We start from the raw sequence: 23,296 nt of genomic DNA on the forward strand, positions 1-23,296 counted from the left end.
ACAATAATATGAAGGTACTTAATGCCCCTGAAAAAGATTGTAGATTTTATGTTAGGTGTGTTTTACCAGCATTTAGAAATATATATACACACACAAAAATCATTTTAAGTAGTATAGCTTTAAAAAACACATGTTAGGAAGAGAAAATTTAAGGCGTAAGAGGCTTTGTGGACACTGATAATTAGGAACTAATCAGAAAATATTTTTGGAGCTTTTTCATACACATTAAGGTATATATTGTGTTATTATGTATCATTACATATATAATTGTATATCCAATTATATAATTATATATATTGTAAAAATCTATTGTGTTCTCTTTGGTGATGAGGGTTTTCTAGAGATCATGATGAGAGGAACCGTATACAAGAAGCTCAGTTCCAATATTTTGTTTTGTTGCAGATCTGTGGCCACTTGTTCACATGGTTTCGAGGCACAATGAGGCACGCTGGTTCTTGGAAACGATGGCTCTGGGTGGCAATACTTCTGCTTCCTGCTTCCATTTCCGTGACGGTCAGGGACAAGTCAGGTATCCAGGCCACCTCTTTTGTCCAGTCACTAAATATTATTTATAGCCTTTTGGTTATCTTTAAAATCATTAAAATAAGTTGTTGGGGTTGAGGAGGCCATAGATTAAATCTACTAGTACAAAATAAATAATTCATTATTTTTCCCCATTGACCTTTCATGTTGCACATTGAGAATTTCTAAAATTACCTCATTTTTCCCATATATATATCAGTCTAAATAGACTTTCTTTTCTCTCATTGATGTTTATAAATATAAATTTCTGTGCATAATTCTCTGTGTGTATTTTTCTCCTTTTCCCCTCTGTTATAAGTTATTCAAATTAGAAGTACATAAGTCTATCACTAATTAGGTTTAACCAGGAACATACCTAATCTTAATTAGGCAAAAGCAAAAAACAGAATAGGAGATATAAAAAGAAACGTAGTTTAATTATATGTAAGTTCTATAGTATCTCAGATGAAATGAACAAAAGATTAACAGTTGTTAGAGCACTTTTTGCACTAAATAGATAATATTTATTTGCAGTTGTTAAATTATCAACTTCACAAATGTTTCCAAATGGCTTGAAGGCAGTTTGAAACATTTACTCTCACCTCTGATTTTTAAAAATGATTATGTGGCTAATTTGGAAAACTTTTCTTGAACTTTGAGTTGTAAATTACTGATCTAGATGTACTTCTAAGTCGAACTAGACACACTGGAGAAGCCATTTGCTAAGCAAAGAGAAACTTCAACTCTCCTATGCAAATGATCACATAAGATATATTCTGATGATGGTCACATATGATGATGTATTCTGAAACTCTGAGTCTTATTGTGCTTATTCTTTTGAATGTATCTTTAATAAGTTTTGCTAAGCAGGTATAAACACAGCCTGGTAGAGACTTTTGAGTTTGAAGCACACATAGAATCAAAACAGTCTCTTATAAAGATATACCAAGTCTTAGTCTCTCAGCTTTACGTAAGTCTTTATGACTTTTATATTAATTTGTCAGGAGGTGCATTTCCTAATAATCCACATGAAAGTTTGAATATTCTACCGCTCTATCAATGATATCCTGAGGCTGTCATAGTTTTTTGGGGGGGGAAACTCTTTCTTCAGTGAGAAATAAATCAGAATTGACTCATGACAAAAGAAAGTCCATAGGGCAATGAGAGTTCATTCTGATAATGTTGCTACTCCTAATTTCTTTATGTTTCCTCCTTTTAAGAACGCTAGTAGGTAATGGGATTTGCAACTTATACAGAGAGGATAGGACTTCTTTGGTTAGAAAGGAAAATGAATCTTTGGTTGAGCAGGACACAGTTTTTAGGGACATGCTAGTGCATAATAAATGTTCTTAATAATGTTTGAAGGATCTATGATAAATGTAATTCTAATTTTAGTTTGAGCAGAAATCATCTGGGGTATTGATTCCTAAATCCCACTCTGAGATTGTCATTATGCAGGATAGGCTGGGGTGGGATTCAGCAATTTACATTTTTAACAAGCTCCCCAGGTGTATCTAATGCAATGTGTCTGACGAAGACATTGGGAGAAACATTCACTTTTGGAATAATTAATTGAGGTTTTTTTCTTTTTTTCCTTTTCTTTCTTGGTTATCTTGCATCTTATGCAACCAGATTCCCTTTGTATTATCTTATTTTATTTTATGTTATTTTATGTTATTTTTGCCTCTAATAACTCGTTTGAAAAAAAACTGTGGTAGGAACACTTAACATTAGATCTACCCTCTTAAGAAATATCTAAGTGTGTAATTCAGTATTGTTGACTATAGGCACAATGTTGCACAGCAGATCTCTAGAACTTAATCATCTTGTGTGACTGAAACTTCCCCATTTTGGGATTCCCCAGGATGTTTTGCTTTTGCAGCTTTGGTATCTCAATTCTTTAATCAGGTTATATTGTATGTAGGACTCCTGAAATGCATATATTCTGGTCCAATTAATTATACCAAATTGATCTTTCTAAAAGATTTTTCTAAGAAGTATGAGTTCAAAATTAATCTGAATTCTAACAAGATTCACATAATATGAAGCACTGAGGGAAATTAATACAGACAAAAATGAAGAGTTGATTTTTATCAGGCCGTTTGAGAGAAAGTGTTCCTGAAGCAACACATACTGAACGTGCCATGGAAATTGCTTAACTTCAGGTATCGTTTGTATTAATTGAAAATGTCAGCACAGCACTGCCACAGGGATTATTGAAGAATATGACACGCTGGGCATGGCCTGACAGGGGGCTCTTCTTGTGTCTTGTGTCTCTGATTCACAGTGCAAGGTTCCCTTTTTAGTTTCCTCATGTGCAGACCTGCGTGTGTGGTCACTAACCATTTACCGGAGGGAAGTGATTACATCTAAAAATAAGATATAACAAATCTGAGGGAGAGGCTAGGGTTTCAGCTCTGGAGTCTGTGAAGTTGTCAGCAGTCTACTGTTAAACCTAAATATACGAAGGATAAATTGAGCCTTCTAATTGCTTTATTTTAACTCTATAGTATGCTTAATGATACTCGGGATATTGTTTCACTTGGGACAGAATTCAAGAGTAATACGGAAAGATTCAATACAACTTGAATTTTAAAATCTTGAAGCTATTAAGAATTCAGTTATTCTTAGTCTTATCAGTTTTACTATTATGTTGAGATTATGAGTTAAGGCATATTTATATATTTTCATATTGCAGATAATCAATTTGAATGTGGCAGTTCAGTTCAGTTGTCAAAAGAGGATGGGGAAGAGAACCATATTAAAAATATACATTATGTAGATCTTAAAACTTGTTTTAATCCGTTTCTTACGATTTTCTGTTAGGATAGAAGTTTATATGTTGAAAAATTAAAGGTTACTCTTTTTGTTCTACTTTCCTAAATCTGGTCTAAGGCCAAAGTACTAAGTTACCATCAAAAATAATAAAAACAGCAAACCAGAGTAAGGAAAAGCCACAAATCCCTCCCCCGACCCAGGGGCTCCTGGGTAGCTCAGTAGGTTAAACTCTGACTCCTTGATTTTGGCTCAGGTCATGATCTCAGGGTTATGAGATGGAGCCCCTCATCAGGCTCTGTGCTGGGTGTGGAGCCTGCTTGAAGTTCTCTCTCTCCCTTTCCCTCTGGTTCTCTCCCCCTCCCCCATCTAAAAAACAAAAAACCAGACTTGATAAAAGGAGAGATAATAGAATGCCATTTCTTTTTCTTATGGTAAAACATCAGGTTAAGTGTCTAGATGGAATTGATTATAAACTTAGGCCCTAGACCATGTGCATATACCTTTTAAAACTAGTTTTCTGTAAATTACAAGGAAAAACTGTTACTCTGAAATTTGGCTTTTAATTAATTGACTACACACCGCACTCTTAAACTCAGAGTAGGAAGTATGCTATCATATAGAGAATTTTATTTTGTGTTTTTAAGAATTCCTCGTGTTCAATATGGTACCATATAACTGACAAATATACTTTGTAACTCCTAAATTTTTAAAGTGGAGGAAAGTTCCATAATTATTAAATAAAAATTATAGCTCCTAACCAGGTATTCTTTGGAGGAACAGCTTTGTATTAAAACAATGACAACAACAACAAACCTGCAAGAAGCTGTGAAGATTTTGTGACCTTTTGTGACTTTTTTGTTAAAATAGCTGTGTTCTCATTTCTTTTTTTTTTTTCTTGGTCACTTTTCCATATTATTTTCGTTATATTTTGGCATGATGATCTTTACCTATATTTGTTAACCAATGTTTTTCTCCTTGCCCAGGATACTCTATAATCCTTTATCAGAGTTGTTATCCAAGTACGAAATATACAGGAGGCCTGCAGGGAACCAGTAACAATAAAATTAAAAGGCCTGCTTCCCCCTCAGCCCAACAGAGAGTCTGTTTTAGCCTTTTTTTAAAAAAAAAAATGTGAAACACCTACAGTTTCTTCTTTGCTCTGTTTACGAAAAGAAAACAGACCAGTACTGCATCTGTGGCAAATTGCTACTCTTCACCTTCCCGATTCTAATCTTGAAGCAAATGCCGTGTTATGGGTTTTTGTCACTAACAGTAAGGAAAACAATTTTCCTTAATGCATGTTAGAAAAGAAGAGTGATGGGGGCGCCTGGGTGGCTCAGTTGGTTAAGCGTCCGACTCTTGGTCTCATCTCAGGTCTTGATCCAGTCATGGGTTAGAGCCCCGAGTTGGGGTCCACACCCATAATCTACCCAAATTGGACCTAGCTGCCCTCCTTTCAGTAACCTTCCAATCCGGTGAGCTGCCCAGGTCCTTCAAAACAGGTCAGGAGGAAAGTGGGTCTGACAATCACCGACAACATCTTAGCAGGAATTTGTCAGAAACCTTTGCATTTGCTTTTCAAAAGGTCTGTCGATTAAGGGTCCCCAAGTAGTACATCTTTTGTGGTGAAATTTTAGTAATTACTTTTGAAATAGTCCAGAGAAACTTGGGAGTTTCACTGCAGCAGTGATTCTCCTCTGTCTACCTGATAGGATATTTGGATCTTATCAGTAGTTCTTCAAGGTACATGCACATTTACTCAAAAAGTGTACTTTATTTTATATTAAAATCTACGTGTCAATATTTATGGAAGTTAACACATCCAACTTGTGATAGCCACATCTACTGCCTTGCCATTTGTATGTGATGGATCCCTAAGACTCATGCATTCAGATTATTATTGTACCCTGAATCTTACCCCCAAATAATTAACGTTTAGTTTTCCTTGGTTTTGTTCAGATTTTCACAATAAAGCACATGTTCTAAATATGTGAAGCTATATTTGACTTTCATAAACTAAAGACTTAAGTGGGGAATTGCTTTCATGAACATTGCTGGAAATGTTGAATTCTGTCCATTTCAAAGTGACACGGTTATTACTTTGATGTCATCATATATTCATTAAGTCTTTGGAAGAATTTAAAAATAAGACATATACTGTTTCCAGCTTGGTGGTAGGCCAGCATACCTTCCCCTCATGATGAAAGCATCTTTGTAGGAACTCCCTTTCCACTGTCTTGAGATTTGTTTTGTTAGTCATCTGTTGGGCTTTCCCTACATACGTTGTGGAGAATTTAATCTTGTTTGTTACCATCATATAGTCATTCAAAGTCATTATAAAAATTTGATCAGAATTTCACTTGTTTTGTTTTGTTTTGCAAGAATGATTTTTAGCTTGTTTTCTTACAGAGATGCTGTTTTCTTCATGTTGAGGTACACACTAAGGGTCAATAAATCTTAGATGCTCAGTGTAACGAATTTTTACATATACATATATACATTTATACATCTGTGTAACTACCACTCAGATCAAATTATAGAACATTTCCAGAACACCAGAAGGCTTTCCTGTATCCGCTTTCAGTTGATGTCCCGCCAAGGTAACCCGTACCTTGAAGTAAATTAGTTGTACAGTCTTTTGAATTTCATATAAATGAGATTATGCAGAATGGTATTCTTTTGGGAATGGTATTCTTTCTATTTAATAATGTATCTGTGATATTGAGGTTGTTGCATGTGTCAGAAGTTTATTCTTTTTTATTGTTGTACAATTTTTCATTGTATATACCACAATTTATTCATTTATTCTCTTGTCAGTGAACATTTGGATTGTTTCCAGTTTTATACTATTATCAATAATGCTACAATGAATATTCTCTTCTAAAAGGGTTATTTACACTCATTTTTTTGTGCTCATTTTTCTTGGGCTGTTGAATTTCCAAGCCATAGAGTTCATGTATATTTAGCTTTAGTAAACACTGTCAGTTTTCTAAAGTGGTTGCACTGATTCCCACTCCTACAAGCAATGTGGGAGAGTTCTCTTGCTCCACATTCTCATCAAAACTTGGTGCTGTCAGTTTTTTAAATTTTAGTCATTTAGCAGTATCTCATTGTGGCTTGACTTTGCATTTCCTTGATTACTAATGATGTTGAATACCTTTCCACATGCAGGTTGGCAATTTGGATCTTCACTTTTGTGAAGTGCTTAAATATTTTGTGCATTTTCAAAATAGAACTTTCAATATTTTTCTTTCTAATTTGTGAGAGTTCTTTGTATATTCTGGATATGATACATGATCAGATATATGTATTACAATAGTCTATGGCTCTTTTTTACTCTTTTTAATGTTGTCCTTTGATTTATAAGTATTTTAATTTTAATGAAGACTGGTTTATCAGTTTTTTGTAATCGGTGCTTTCTGTGTCCCTTTAAGAAATCTTTGCTTTCTCAAGTTCATGAAGATCTTATGTTTTTCTGTAGTCCTTTATTGTTTTACCTTTCACAGTTAGGTCTGGTATCATCTCTAATTTATTTCTCTGCATGGTGTGAAGTAAGAGTCAAGGCTTATTGTTTTCCTGTGTGGAGATACAGTTCAGCCAGAAACATTTACTGGAAAGACCATCCTTTTCCCACTGAATTACAGTGGCTCCTTTGTGGTAAATAAGAGGACCACATATGCACAGGTCTGATTTCGGACTTTCTACTCTGTTCCATTGACCTCTTTATATGTGCACTAATCCCACATTATAAAAATTTCTGGTATCTGATAGTGTAGTGAAGCTTGTTCTTCGTTTTTGCCTTTACTATTCTAGTTTTTTAGAGTTCCATATAAATTTGAGAATCAGCTTGTCAGTTTCTCTCTCTCTCTCTTTCTCTCTCTCTCTCTCTCTCTCTCTCTCTCTCACACACACACATACACATACACACACACCCTGTTGGGATTTTAATTGGAATTGTACTGAATCTAGGGATAAAATGAGAATTGATGTCTTAACAATATTGAGTTTTCCAGTGTAAATACTTGGTTTATCCCTTCAGCTATTTAGGACTTTAATCTCCCTCAGCAGTGTTCTCTAATTTTCAATATAGTGATCTTGATGAAATGCTTGGTTTTTATAAAAATGACTATGATTTTGGGTAAAAAATTGGTAATGTTTACAAAATATCCAATTTTACTATCATTTCAGACCTGCAGTCCTGTTAAGATCTCTGAGATAGGGATTTTCAAAGTAGCTAAGTAATCTCTAAAATTATTCAGTACTACAATTTTACATATATGTATTGCAACTTTTAAATATGATTAAGTGACAGTGCTATTAGAATCTGATTAATTTTTCTAGTTAAATATATTTAGATGAAGCCCATTCACCACCCCTGAAGTTCATGATACATTTGTTCTGGAGGCAGCGAAGCTTGAGATCAGGGTTTCAGCATAGCCAGTTTCTGGTGAGGGCTCTCCTCCTGGTTTCCTTATATGGTAGGGAGTGGAGGAGCTCCAGTTTCTCCATCCCCCTGTAAGGACACCAGTCCCATCAGGAAGGCTCCACTTGTATGTCCTCATCCAAACCTAATTACCTCCCAAAGACCCCACCTCCAAAGACCATCGCATTGGGGATCAAAGCTCCAACATATGAACTTTGGGGGGACACATTCAGTCCACAGCAGTCCTCTTCCGATCTAAAGTTTAATACCATCTGGCAAGAAAACCTCAATCAAATCTGTGTTCAAATATAGTATTAGTTCACTTGTTTTAATATTAGAACATATTTTGAATATAAAAATTTAATGATGTTAAAGCTAGATAATTTTCTAATTTCAAAAATGTATAGCAACAATTAGAAAGAGTAATATTGTAATAGTAATAATAATAATAATTATTATAGCTAGCACAAATGTTGACTCTGTACCAGGCATATGTAATCCTCACAAACATACTCTGAGGTGGGTAATATTCTTATCCTTGATCTATACAAATTTAGTAAAATGGTTTATTATTTTCATTTTATCTTAAGTTTCTAATTGTATTGTCTGATTCAAACTTATTTGAAAAAATCAACTAAAAATGCAGTGCACTTCTTCAATTTTCAATTTTTTTAATAGAAAGACAGTGTCCTTCACTGAGAACAGAGGGACATCAGTTTACCCAGGACAACAGAGATAAGCTTGAAGTTTCAGGTAAGCATTATAATCCTTTGCAAAGAAGTGTTTGTATGAAATTCTTACCATATGTGTATTATATCATAAGTGATTTTTTGATTGTAATTTAAGATGATAAACTCAGTATGAGAAATTAAAAAGAAAGAAGATAAATGATGTGGAAAAAAGTGTTAAGAGCAGAGTACTATATTAACTAAGAACAACTCAGCCTCTTGGAGGAAAAAAAAGTTACTTAAAATTATAGAAGTGTTGTATCCATTGTAGAAATTTTGAAAAAAGAAAAGGAAATTTCTGAGAAAGTTCTCACTACCCAAAGATAGCCAGGAGTCCCATTTTGGTGTACCATTCCTCTTTCTTTCTCTGTCTTCCTTTCTCCTCCCTCTCTTCCTCTCTCACACACATACATGTAATCATTAATACCTATATTGAATTTGAAATCAAAGCATTGCCTCACGTCAACATATATTCTTCTAAGGCATGATTTTTTTTAAAACAAGACTGCTTAAATTTCAATTCAATTGCTGTCATATTTTTTACTTAACAGATTTTCTGTCTTTAAACATCAGAAATGCTACAATGAGCTGCTCTGATTATTTTCTTAGGATAATTGCTAGGTCAAAGAAAATTAATTTTTGAGTCTTTTGAAACATATTTCATCCTCCTGTATATATACTAAAAGGAGAAAATTGAAATCAAGTAAGAACAACAAAAAAAAGTCCTATTTAAAGATATCAGTATCTTTGTGGGTTTCCCAAATTTAATAAAACTACTAGATTAAATCATTTGTCACATTTTATAGGTTTTGACCTAGGAGAGAGCTTTTCTCTGAGACGTGCATTTTGTGAAGGTGATAAAACCTGTTTCAAATTGGGAAGTGCATTTCTTATTAGAGATACCATGTAAGTAAAATCATTTTTCTTTACATTTTAATAATACTATACAAACTATTTTCTAAGGAAATTCCAAATAATTTGTTTAAAAGATAAAAATTTTCTCAATAGTATTGTAATTACTTGAATGCTGTCGTGAGTTTTTATATTTGTTGTTTTTAATAATCTTTGCAATCTGATCTCATTCTATGGTATAAGTGTCATTCACCAATACAGATACAGGTGTAATCTTTGTAGAATAATAATTAAATTCATTTTTTTAAATTTTATTTTATTATGTTATGTTAATCACCATACATTACATCATTAGTTTTTGATGTAGTGTTCCATGATTCATTGTTTGCGTGTAACACCCATTGCTCTATTCAATATGTGCCTCTCTAATACCCATCACCAGGCTAACCCATTCCCCCACCCCCTCCCCTCTAGAACCCTCAGTTTGTTTTTCAGAGTCCATAATCTCTCATGGTTCATCTCCCCCTCCGACTCCCCCCACTTCATTTTTCCCTTCCTACTTTTTTTTTTTAAACATATAGTGTATTATTTGTTTCAGAGGTACAGGTCTGTTATTCATCAGTCTTACACAATTCACAGCGCTCACCAGAGCACATACCCTCCCCAATGTCTATCGCCCAGCCACCCCGTCCCTCCCACCCCCCACCACTCCAGCAACCCTCAGTTTGTTTCCTGAGATTAAGAATTCCTCACTAGAGGGTATTATGCTAAGTGAAATAAGTCAATCAGAGAAAGATATGTGTCATATGATCTCACTGATATGAGGAATTAAATCCATTTTGAAGAAGTATTATTTATGTTTAAAATAGATATAACCAAAGTAAGATTTTCAAATGTGAACTTTAAAACATAAGACGCAATGTAGAGTTAGAGACAAAAGACTGGTATTTATTGTAATCATTTCTACATTTATTATGCTTCATGATAAATTAAAACAAAAGGACATAGCCCTTAGGTATTCCTCTTCTATATTGTGTAGAACACATAGTAGCATAAGATGATACTGTGACTATAAGATGGTCTTGATACACATTGCATTTCAAAATTGAGTTACCTGAGTTTTCCTTTGTTATCTTTACTATTCATTTTCTACTGATAAGCCTGAGATTAAAAAAAAAAAAAAGTATTACATGCCATTAAATACTGACGTTGGTTAGGAACTATACAGGACAATAATACTTCCCCCTGTGGTCTGCATGTGATTGGAGGATGGATACAGAGTAATTCAGAAAGCTTGAGTCATCCAAAAGGCAGATAGAACATATATGGTCATGATATTTGGTCATGAACATTCCCAGTTTATGAATACACTGCAGTGAAAAAGCATTAAAACTCTGGTTTAATATCCAACACAGATATTTTTGTATGAAAATATATATGGATGTTTTCACTTCTTGATGAGGAGCCTAATATTTAGGTTACCAGACAGGGTTGTTGAGAATCTTCGCATTTGAATTCTCAAAGGGGAATAGCATTAGTCATCTTGTTGCCTATCCTCAGATGCTCTGTGTAAACTAGCTCCCTCACTCACTTTCTCCCTGAGAAAACTTTCTTTTAAACCTTCTATTTTGTGATACATTAGATGCAGTTAGTTTAATGATATGGTTCCTTAAAAGTAAACTGCTCATTAATTGGTAAGAAATAAGAGTGTTAAGGAAGAGTCATCTGCTCTTGGGGGATAGGATGGGTGATCATCAGGTGGGGCATTTCGGCAGATAGGGCTGTACAGGTCTGTGCTGCTGTGAGCAGCTTTTAGGTGGCTTCATACGTAGGCATTAAACCCTCAGTGTACAACAGGTCTGTGTTTGGCTATTCATATCCGGTAAAGAAAAGTCAATATGTATCTTTTATATAGAGAGATTTAGATGTTTTTTAACTAGTAGTAGATAACTTTAATTAAAGAATTTAAGAAAGACAACAAATCCTGTTCCAGAAATTAAGGTGCATTTTCTTTCCTGCCTTCTTCCTGACAATTTAAACTCCTGTAATTCTGTCCATGTGGCTAAAGGATTGGAGGGGAAACTTTTTAAAGTTTACTGGAACCGAATATAAGAAGATTTAGCTAATTTTAAGTAGTTACCCTGGAAATCTTGCTGCCACACTTAGGCAATGCTATTCCCCTTTGAATATGTGTGATAATAGATATCAGCCACAACCTGACACTTAGTTTCCGACCTTTAGCTCTAAATCATTGCATGATCCCTGGGCTATCAATGTAAGTAAATTCCCTGGCTCTGCAGAGCAGAACCCCGGTACCTCTACTACAGGAAACTGGAGGGTATCTGGTTAAGCTGACTAGCCAGTGTCAAGTAGCTTGGCTCATCTCCATTTACATTTCACTCATTGAGCCAAGTATGCTAGGACGCTTCTCTTGCATGATGCCATTTTGATTTTTCAATGAGACTGGAGTAAAATTGCAGCTATTTATGTGTTTGTAAATAAGCTGCCTTGCAGAATCAGTATGGGAAAAGGCACATGATATTTTGTATGAAAAATGAGGATTCTTGCTGTGCCTGAGATGATTTTTATAGTTCCGTCATCTTCCAGGTGAGATTCATGAGGGGAGAGATTTAAAGAGCATGTTAGTTAGATACTTTTGGGTACCCTCAGTGCCTTGAGCCTGGCTTAATATGGGAATCCCAAGGGTGACTCTTGAAAGGGCCCTTTGGATAAACATTATTATACACTTAAAGGTGACACTGGCTCAGGGAACATCTGAGGGGCTTTGTATGTTTTGTTTTATTTTAAATTTGCATCCATTTCCCATTTTCTTGGAATAGCAAATGAAAGTATTTATTAAAAGATCCTGGGTGGCATGCTACCTAGTTTTTTGGAACTATCTTTCAGAGGAGATTTCCTTGGCTTCTTGTATCTCCAAGTTTCCCTGTCTGTGCAAAAGAAATAATTCATTATTTCTCTATATATTGAGAGCTATATCCCAGATAATCATAACTCTGATTATCTTTAAATTGTGTTTTGGCAGTTATCAGGGCAAAGTGGTGAAGTTTTGAAAGAAAATACACATAAAACATGCACATACTATGGAGCTCCTTATTTTCTTGGTATAGTATAGTTCTTTTTTTTAATAGTTTTTTATTGTTATGTTAATCACCATACATTACATCATTAGTTTTTGATGTAGTGTTCCATGATTCATTGTTTGTGCATAACACCCAGTGCTCCACGCAGAACATACCCTCCTTAATACCCATCACCAGGCTAACCCATCCCCCCACCACCCTCCCCTCTAGAACCCTCAGTTTGTTTTTCAGAGTCCATCGTCTCTAATGGTTCGTCTCCCCCTCCGACTTACTCCCCTTCATTCTTCCCCTCCTGCTATCTTCTTCTTTTTTTTTTTTCTTAACATATATTGCATTATTTGTTTCAGAAGTACGGTATAGTTCTTATCTTTCTTTAGTTGCTTCTATAGAAACATGTTTTAAATAAAAATGTCTCAAATAACAAAATAAAAATGTCTTAGTAGTTGAATATTTTAGAAAAGCTGATAAATGTTGAATTCCTGTATACTGTTGATTCTGAAGGGGCAATGCTCCCTTTTTTGACTTGCCAATGGGGAAATCATTTGATTTCAAATGTAGAAGGGAAGTGAATTTCCTTGATTTATTATTGAATTCAAGGATAGGAAAGAACCTTATTTCTTATGTTCTGTGACTGATAGTGGCTCGAGAAGGATTCTGAGGCCATATTAGGTTCAGCAGATAAGAATGCTGTGACCCATTAGCAAAAAGAGGGAAGACAGGAGAGCTTATCCGTGTTTCCAGTCTGTAGTCTCTCTGACTTAGGATGATTCCTGTGAGCTGGTGTCTTTTGCAACTGAAACAGTTCCTAAGAGTGAGGGGAAATGAGGCTATGTGTGAAGAGATAATCAACACAGATTAACTTTAATAAGATTTTATGAGCTTGGATAGTATAGCTGGACACAGTGGCATCATTGACAGATACGGTCCCCTTAGCTTTTGTTGCAAATAAGTAAATCTCCAGTGAAGAGGAATCTTCTCTCTCTTTCATTAAATTAGTTGTTGCTTTCTGGAAGCAAGGGCTATTTAGTTTTCCAGCTTTACGTGGGAAAAAAAAGAGCTGGTAGGAGCTATTTTCATTTGCATTTTATGTTTTTTAAAAAACATCATAACCCTCCACAAGTAGGAAATGCCAAATTATATATTTGTAAGATGGGTAGTGTTTCTTAGGAGTTGTTCAAGTTCTCTTGAACCTTAACAGTTCCCTTGGAAATAATCTTAAATATGGGGAAAGCTGCTTTGTAATATTGGAGCATGATCTGTACGTTGTCTGTACTGGTGTTGAAAGACTCACTCATGCTCAGGTCTTTTCTACATGGACCTTTACATTACTTCCAGATTTTTATCATTATAAATAATGCCACAACATCTAGGGAAGTTGTTTTTCTCTGTGTTTAGAATTGTTTACATAAGATTGATTTTTCACAGTGGAATTACTAGTTCATTTTTAGACATCTTGATATATACTTCTAATTATGTTTCACATTGTTTTATCCTTCTATTCTGTATAATACCCAATATCTTCAGTAGCATTAGACGTTATCATTTAAAGATTTTGTCATTTAGTTTTGTTTTTTCAACTAAAGGCTTGTAGCAATTACAAATAAAAGCTGTAGCTTACTATATAAGTATTAGGGGTTCCTGAAATATTTCTGTTCTGCTAAAGGGTGAATAAGAGGTAACATTCAATAGTCACTGTAGTGAATGCAGGGTAGTATAGAGCTCCCCCATTTTTTACAAAGATTTTATTTATTTATTTGTCAGAGAGAAAGAGGCAGAGAGAGGGAGAAGCAGGCTCCCCACTGAGCAAGGAGCCAGATGTGGGACTCGATCCCAGGATACTGGGATCATGACCTGAGCCGAAGGCAGACGCTTAACTAACTAGTCACCCAGGCATCCCTAGAGCTCCCCCTTTTTATTCAATAAGCATTTAGTGAGCTCACTATGGACTGGGCACTTTACTATGCTCTGGGATTACAATGGTGAAAGAATGTGGGTCTAGTTTTACCTTCTGGAACCTGCTGGAGAGACACATGATGCAAGGAAAAACTGCACTTCTCTCTTGACTTGACCAAGAAGAAACTGAGATGTGTTGCCTTCTGTCATCAAGCATCGGCCATGGGACTCAGTGCCACCACCCCTTCCCTTAGAAAGGCTAAACTTTCTTTAGCATCCCACACAAGGCTGATTTTCAATCTTTCCCTTATAAGGGCTGGTTTTCTAACCCATCTTTCATTTTTATTGTTCTTCTTTGGGACCTCTCCAAGTTCTCAAAACCAGTTAGATTCCGTGGCTCAAAATGATGTTTAGAACTACTGAAACTTCTAATTTCGGGAGGATTACTTCACAATTCCATTAAACTATAGAGAATGACTATTTATGCATCCCTTGGGTTTTCATATGGGCCATCCTGTCATTTTGTAGAGAAGAAGTTTCCCACGTAAGGAAAAGTGACTTAATTAAAAAGTTGTCCAGCTGTTTATATGAGATTGAATGACTCTTACACATAATTCTTATGTTATCACTATATTTCCTTAATTATAGTTTGCCACACCAAAAATGTGAGGTGAATCATTAAGTCATACATTCTTTTTTAAGATATATTTTTAAGGATTTTATTTATTTATTTATTTGTCAGAGAGAGAGAAAGAGAGAGCACAAGCAGGGGGAGCGGCAGGCAGAGGGAGAAGCAGGCTCCCTACTGAGCAAGGAGCCCTATGTGGGACTCGATCCCAGGACCTTGGGATCATGACCTGAGCTGAAGGCAGACACTTAACTAACTGAGCCACTCAGGCGTCCCTAAGTCATACATTCTTTTTTATTATTATTATTATGTTAATCACCATACATTACATCATTAGTTTTTGATGTAGTGTTCCGTGATTCACTGTTTGTGTATAACACCCAGTGCTCCATGCAGAGCATACCCTCTTTAATACCCATCACCAGGCTAACCCATTCCCCCCACCCTCCTCCCCTCTAGAACCCTCAGTTTGTTTCTCAGAGTCCATAGTCTCCCATGGTTCGTCTCCCCCTCCGATTTCCCCCCCTTCATTCTTCCCCTCCTGCTATCTTCTTTTTTTTTTTAACATATAATGTATTATTTGTTTCAGAGCTGTACCTCTGAAATAAGTCATACATTCTTAAGATGAAAAGAAAAGCCTGATAGGTTCACAATTACTGAATTCTTTAATTCATACAATATAACCAAATTACATATATTAGATAGAACAGAATTTTAAGAGAATGATTATGCAGATTTTAAGACTGCATGGAAATATTAACATCCCCAACCCAAGAACCAATCACAAGAATCTGTTATTTTTTTATGAAACATTTAGGGATGCTGATATATTCTGGTAACAAATGCTTTGTATAGAAATGGCTACTAAAATGTAATATAATATGAAATATTATTAGTTTAGTATTTCCATTTACCAGTTTTGGAAACATTTAATATTATCATCAAATTTAAAGAAGTTGTGATTTTTCTCCTTCAGATTTCATATAATTCAATAGTGTTTAGGGAATGGTAAAGAGTATCAGTAATTGATCATATGTGTAGAGATTCTACAATATTCATACCTATTTTATTTTATTTTTGTTTTATTTTATTTTATTTCATTTCATTTGTTTTATTTCAGAAAGAACATTTAACATGAGATCTACCCTCTGAACACGTTTTTAAGTGTACAATATATTATTGTTATTGACTATAGGTACCATGTTATACGGGATGTCTTTAGGGCTTATTTCCCATTTTATTATGGCTAATTGTATGAAATTATCTTATCTTAAAATGTCCTTATGCCAGTTACCTTGAGAGTAGTGAGGTGCCCGTTAAATATACTACTTAGGAGTCATAATAATGCAAATGTCATCATAAAGTAATAAAGTGTTCTGTTTTGGTAATTACTTGGGCCAATTTGACAGGCATTGATTAATCTACTGTTAGATTGTATATTTGATTTTTCTTCCCTCTTCACTCATCTTTTTATCCAATAAATCAAATCTTGTAAGAGCAGAGTTTTTGCTTGGGTGGGGGTTGTAAGTATCTATCTGTGGAGTGTGCACAGTAGGTTTTCAGAGTATAGAAAAGAAAGAAGGCACCTACTTCAAGTCATCATTAATCTTATTTGACCCATAAAATGCTGTGAGGATTAATTAGTTATTAACCTTAGGTGGTTGCAAATGTATTGCTTTTATAATGGCTATAAACTTAAATTTAAGCATGATCCTAAATTTATAAATTAGCCAGAGAATTGGCTATAGTAATGCATGATGTTTTGTTATACTAGTGCTTAAGAATAACTTTTTGTAGATTTATCAGACTCTGTGTTCCGTAAAATAGCACTGGATAGTCTAATCTCCATTCTCAGACACAGAATCAGATAGTGAAATTCAATTTTAATTTCAATGATAAACTTTAAAATGTATGTCAATCAAGGAAGAATAATTGTGTCAGCTAATAAACTATTAATTTATTATCATTTCAATTCCTTCAACTTAACCATGAAAGGTAATCAGAAAATATGCAGAGTAGCCAAAAGATGTTTATGTTATTTTATGTGACTCACATAAACTTGGTATACCTTGTCTGTTGCCTCATTTTAATTAACACTTACATTTCCTAAAAAACATGTGTTCCAGATTAGGTGAAATTTTTGTAATTTTAAGCTAAAAGTAATATATTTGAATAATTAATAATTCCTCTCACCATGACTGTATCCATGTAATTTAGAAGCAATCACAAGTTCAGTGAAAATTTCAATTAATATGGACACGCGTGGGAGCGCTGGGCAGAATGAACATCTGTTTGGTTGAAAACGAGATTGAATTGGCCAGATGTTTTGCAGCAAGGGTATTTCTCATATTTGAACTATCTCCCATCTCAGCTTCTTCTTTCCACTTCAGAATTTCCCTGCCTCAGCTGTCCTCTTTAGAGGCGACCCTTCTGTTTTAACCCCTTCACTTGTGCTCTTAATCTTCTTGCTGCCAGCCTCCTCTAATACCTTGATCCACCCGTGATCCCCTTTGCTCTTCTGTTTTCAGTGTCCCTCTCCAGTGCCCTGGCCTCTTAGTCTACAAATATATACTTAATCCCTTTCTGTTCTAGAAACATTTTCCTTGGACAATCCCTTTTACTCCCAAACTTCCCAAAGGAACAATGTTACTACTTTTACTTCCTCACACATCCCTTAACCCCCTTATATCTCACCAGGGCTTCTTGAACACTGTGGAAATTTCTTTCAAAGTTGCTGGTGACCACTGTCCTGTCTCGAATACCCCTGGCCTAAGTATTTCTCTACACTGCCTTTCTGTACCCATTTCTTTCTGTCATATTTCTGCCCGTCATTTTTGCTGATTTGAATCTTATATATCCTAGAAAGTTTAGTATACACCCTACCTTCTAAACACAGTCCTCACTGATGTCTGCAAGCAAAATTCCTTCTTTTTGGGTGGTTCAATATACTTTTCATGTAATGCTGATCTCATTCTGGCTCGGATAACCTAAATGTTCCCAGGTCTCATTAGTATTAAGTTCAAATGATGTCATATTCACATCAGTGCCTAAATTGTGATGATTCCTACTTTCTACCCGCGCAGATGTAGAACCTCAGCCTCCTCTTAAAAACAACTCTTGTTATTTTAGGAGCCCCAAGAGTGTTGCATGTGTGCTCATGTTCAAAAGAAAGTACACTCTTGTCCATGTATTCTAATCTCCTTGTTTATGCACGTCACCCTTGCTTTTACTGGGAGTCCCCTTCATGGGCCCCAGCCAACTCCTATTCATGGCTGCTCATCCTCAGCCCTCAGGTACCAGAGTTGCTCTGTGGCTTACAGCTGAGTGGGGTGTGTGTGTACACTCTGAAGGGTGAAGGCATGAGTTCAGTGATCCTCTAACTGTCACCTGGATCTCAAGGCTATGCCCAAGGCACAGGGCTGCACAGTGTATTTAACAAATGTAATTCAGTCAACTCCTGGCATTCTTTTTTCTGTGGCACTCAACAAGATATGGACTAGGCATTCCTCCCTATTATCTTTACATTTCTATCTCTCTTCTAATTTACCCATGATAAGACTATAAAATTCCCTTTGCGGGCACCTGGGTGGCTCAGTCGATTAGGCATCTGCCTTCGGCTCAGGTCATGATCTGCATCGGGCTCCCTGCTCAGCGGTGAGCCTGCTTCTCCCTCTCTCACTCCCCCTGCTTGTGCTCTCCCTCTCTCTCTCTGTCAAATAAATAAATAAAATCTTTAAAAAAATTCCCTTTGTTTATGAGGTGTACAGAATAAATATTTTATAATATACTGTCCCTATTATTTCTCAGTTCAGCTCTGATGGCCGTGAAAGAAGAAATTCTAACAAAGTATTTCATTTGATTCCCAAATGACACAGAAGACCCACTACATGCCAGGCACTGAGGATTAAAGATAAATAAAGACATGGTGCCTGGTGTTGAGTTATTTATGTCTGGGAGGATAGATATATTGACAATTAGCTGTTATGGAATATAGTAGCAATCTTTAGATGTAGGTATACAGATGAAGAGATGAACAGAGAAAGCCATTTTGAAGGAACTAGGGAAAGCTTCACAGAGGGTGTGTAAGGTAGAAGCTTGAAGGATAAGTACAGATTTGCCAGGTGAGCCAGGGGGCCAGTGTGTGGTAGTTGGAGTATCATTTAAAGGTCAAGGCAGTTTGAAGAATGGTGAGAAATCCTGTGTGGTAGTGAACACAGGTGGCAAGAGTATCTGTGGGGTGGAGGAGGCTGAAAATGGAGGCTAAGATGCTGTTCTGAGTGGACTTATGTGCAAGGCTAAGGGGTTTGAACTTTATATAAAAAATAAAGTGAAAGGTGAAAGATTTCAATGATCTGAAGAGAAGCCACAGTATATCAATTATACCTCAATAAAGCTGTTTAAAATAAAGTGAAGTTGTGAGAGCAATAGCATTACATTCTAGGAAACAAAGAAAGGAAGGAAGGAAGGAAAGAAGGAAGGAAGGGAGGGAGGAAAGAAAGAAGGAAGGAAGGAAAAAAGAAAGGAAGGAAGGAAGAAAAACAGCTGAATATATGCCCCTGGGAAAGTCACAGCTTGGGTTAGGTCCGAAAAATCCTGAGGCAGAAGGCAAGCCCCCAGACTCCGGAAGGACACTTCAATTTTCAGAGGATCACTTGGGGTTGGGGTGTGACCCAGGATTTATGTTCTTTTTTGGGTGGAGAGGTCTGAAAAAATTAGCCTTCCAAGTCTTTCTGAAGAGCAGTCCTAGAGAGGTCTATCCTTGATTTTCATTATCTGAGCGTCATATAGCAGAAGGGCTTGTTTTCAATGGGAAGTTATTTACAATGTCAGGATGAACATGTGCTAATCATAACAGACATATGATTATCAGAGAGTCATCCAAGCTTTGTTTTCCCATTAACAATCTATCTGTCTGAATTCCCTTAGCAAACAAGCACAAAAAGGCTAAGATTTCAGAGTCTGTGTCTGTGGAGCTCAAACATCACCACCCAGCTTGCGGCGAAGGCATTTCAGACAAACCTTCCAGGCCCTGCTAGCCAAATTGCTTGTAATGTGACAGGTGATGGTGGGTGTCAGCTGGGAAAGAAATGACTTACTATAAACTCCAAACATCTCTCACTTCACTCCCAGGAAATGTAACTTGTATCATATTTCTCTTCCTGGAAGATATTCAGCAAGTCAAAGGCCCCATTGATACTTGTAAACACGGAAGTTCTTCATAAACTCTTCCTCATGCTTATTTAGGATGGAAGCATTAATTTGGAAGCCAGTTCTTGATATTTAAAAATAGATTTTTTTCCAGTTAGCCATTTCATTTTGAAAGCAAAAAAGTAAATAAAGGTTGGTCTTGCTAAATGTGATCTGGAAAACTCACTTCATCCCTACCAAAATAGCCCTTTTAAAAAAAAGGGCTTTGCTTCAAGCCTTGTGCTAGGACCTAGTTGAAGAATTACCTCTGGAACTGTTGTAATTAGTAACTAAATTTTTTGAATGCTTTGCTATCCAAATATATACCATGCTTGATTTTGGGAACACCATATACAAAATGAAATTTCTCTAGAATAATTATGTTCTCTTTTCAGTTTATGAGCACTGAAATTATGAAAGCTTGTTACTATCTCCTTTTTTTTTTTTACCTTTCACTTCTTGCCTCGCGTTCCTTATTATTTAGTTTGGTAAAAGAACAGAAAAGAAACTGGCAGTCGTGTTTTTTTTCTTACTCTTTAATTCTGCAGTGTGGTTTTTGTCCTTTATTTTTTCTATACATGAGACAGAGATGTCGCTTGCCATATTACAAACTATGGCCCTTCTAGGAATACTGAACAAATACATCCACTTGAACTTGCTGTACAATGAAATTACCAATTACTTAATATACAAAGAAGTAAAGAAATTTATGAGCTTCATTATTGTCTTTATTTTCCTTGACAAGAAACCACCAGGGCCTAGTCATGGAAAATAAGTGAGATCCACTCCCTGATTCCATCTCCCCATAGAACAACTTTATCAATAAATATTTGCACACGCTTTAAAAGAGTGAATTATTTTTTGTTTTATGATTTTTCACGCTTGCAGTGCTCCCTATCTAGAAGGGAGTATGAAAAAGCATTTTATCCACTTAAGGTAGTTCTTATTGGTTTCTCATTAACTGGGCAGCCAGGAATGCCTGTGACTTGTTCAGCTGACGTCCTTCTGTCCCTGAGAGAACAGACTTCAACTTTATGAAGTTAACTTTGTGTATAGCTATGTTTGACGTTGATTTCACACCTCGGGGGATGAATGGGATAGAAGCTTACACTTACACACCCCCATGCCGGGGAAGCATTAACGTAGGATCAGTGCTAAAGGTTCTCCTTCCATACTCATTTGAAATAGTCACATTTATGATAATTAACTTCACTTTTGAAGGAATTGCTGGTCTTCTTTGTCAGGTTACCATTCTTTTGATGTTCTTCCTAAGGTATTAAAATCCCAATATATTGTCTCACCAGTAAGATAAACACCAAGGCACTTTTTATCAGAACGCTTCATGCTTTTCTTCACATTGCATAATTATTAGTATATATGCTATTCTCATAATTTTTCCTACTTCCTGAAAATTGTACTCATTTAAAAAAATGCTTGGTGATAAATCCTAATTTTTCTAAGAAAGGATCTCTAGGGAATATAGGAAAGATACTCCTGACTGGTTATCACCTTTGTAGCATGGATATCTTTCTTAAAACCCAAGAGATCATAGCCCTCTTTTAAAGATATAGCTGTGTGGTTTCAATACTTCCTGATCTGTGCTCGAAGTATGATTAAGGGAAGGAACTGTAATAATCTTCCCTTCAAGGCTACTGGTTACCTAAAATATGCAAATGTCATAATGAATGCTTTGCTCTGAGCCCCAAGTATAATTTGTTGTTGTTGTTGTTAAATATTACCGTGATTGTAAACATTTTAACTATTCATTTCTTGATACTAATATTTGATATTTATTTATATCCCCCCCATCTCACCTAGTACTCAGAAAAGTAGTTTTTTTCCCTTCCCTAGAGTTGCATAACGTTACTTTTAAGTCAGGTCAGTAATGATGAGGGAAATTTTATTCTTAACCCAGAGGATGCAAGCAACTTGATATACTGGAAAAAACTGACCTTGGAATTAGAAGTCCCGAGTTCAAGTTCCATCCTGACCTCTGTCTGGCAGAGTGATGGTGGGGGCAATAATTTAACTTCTGTGGCTTTAATTTCTCATTTATGAAATGAGATGGTTGATCTAAATCACTCTAAAATTTCGCTTGAGCTTTGCAACCATAGAACTACAGGAAACTATTAATGTGTGGCTTCTTCAGTTGAAACATTTTCAAACACTGGAAGACTTCTGCTGAAGGACACTTTTGGTGAAATCTTCCTGGGGAAGCTGTTCAATTTTGCTATAACCTGTAGAGATTTTAAATTTCTTTTTGAAAATAAGAACACTGATTGTGTTTGTTCCTGGACTCATTTTGTGTCAAGCTGTTTGATTAACCTGCTTTACATCATATGGAGCTTGATTTTTTTCCTTCTGTTTTCCTGCTGAATGTGATGTGGCATAGTCTAAAAGGCCTTAACTTTAAAGCATTATGCAAACACAGTGTTTTGCACATGCCAGGACTGGTCATATGTATCATGGTGGATTTTCCATTAATGGAACAAATTTTTATTTGCACTTCCTATATGCCAGATACCAGTCTAATGGTTGATTTAGAGCAACAAGTCTGGCAGAGCCCCTATTTTCATGGAAATCACATTCTAGTGGTTGCAGACAGGCAATTCATGTGTAAACCAATATATTTCTTTTAAAAAAGTTGGGTAGTTATAAGCCTATGAAGAAAATAAAACAAGGTAATATGTTAGGGAGTAACTGAAGTGAGAACAGCTGTCGACCTTCCAGAAGAAGTGACATTAGAGCTAAGACCTGAATAGCAAGGAGAAGACATCTAAGTGATGACTTCTGGGAATGATCATTCTGTGTTTTGAGAAAACAGGAAGTACAAAGACCCAAGACCTCAATGAGCCTGGTGTGCTCAAGGAACAAAGTTCAGGTCACCTCACCTGGAGTATGGGTGTCACACAGAGACTGGAATAGGAGATGATGTGTCAGAAAAGGCAGGGGTCAGAACAGATAAAGCCTTGTGAGCCATGATCAAGGATGTGCACATTTTATTCTAGGAACTAAAGGACATTGTAGGAAGGATGTAAGTGAGGGAGGGATGTGGTCAGATTTACATTTGAAAAGGGCATCCTACAGGGCTAGCCTGTAATGGAGGGGAAAGAGGGAGAACAAAACCATCACAGGAGTCCTGAGGAGAGAAGGTGGCAGCTTGGACTAGTGAGTGACAGTGGAG

The 23,296-nt window shown here is 36.0% G+C and overlaps 1 protein-coding gene across 1 annotated transcript in view; it reads left to right on the forward strand.

Annotated features, from left to right (window-relative positions):
- COL19A1 (collagen type XIX alpha 1 chain) overlaps positions 1 to 23,296 on the forward strand; it is a 321,531-nt gene that overhangs the window by 13,333 nt on the left and 284,902 nt on the right. The window contains exons 3-5 of the mRNA XM_073905265.1: positions 403 to 529; positions 8,402 to 8,476; positions 9,258 to 9,357. Of these exons, the coding sequence (XP_073761366.1) occupies positions 439 to 529; positions 8,402 to 8,476; positions 9,258 to 9,357 (266 nt within the window). The 5' untranslated portion in view covers positions 403 to 438. The remainder of the gene's footprint in view (positions 1 to 402; positions 530 to 8,401; positions 8,477 to 9,257; positions 9,358 to 23,296) is intronic.

Source organism: Callorhinus ursinus, unplaced genomic scaffold (genome assembly GCF_003265705.2).
Source record: "Callorhinus ursinus isolate GAN/ISIS: 27379988/994484 unplaced genomic scaffold, GSC_fseal_2.0 scaffold22, whole genome shotgun sequence".
Lineage (NCBI taxonomy): Eukaryota > Metazoa > Chordata > Mammalia > Carnivora > Otariidae > Callorhinus > Callorhinus ursinus.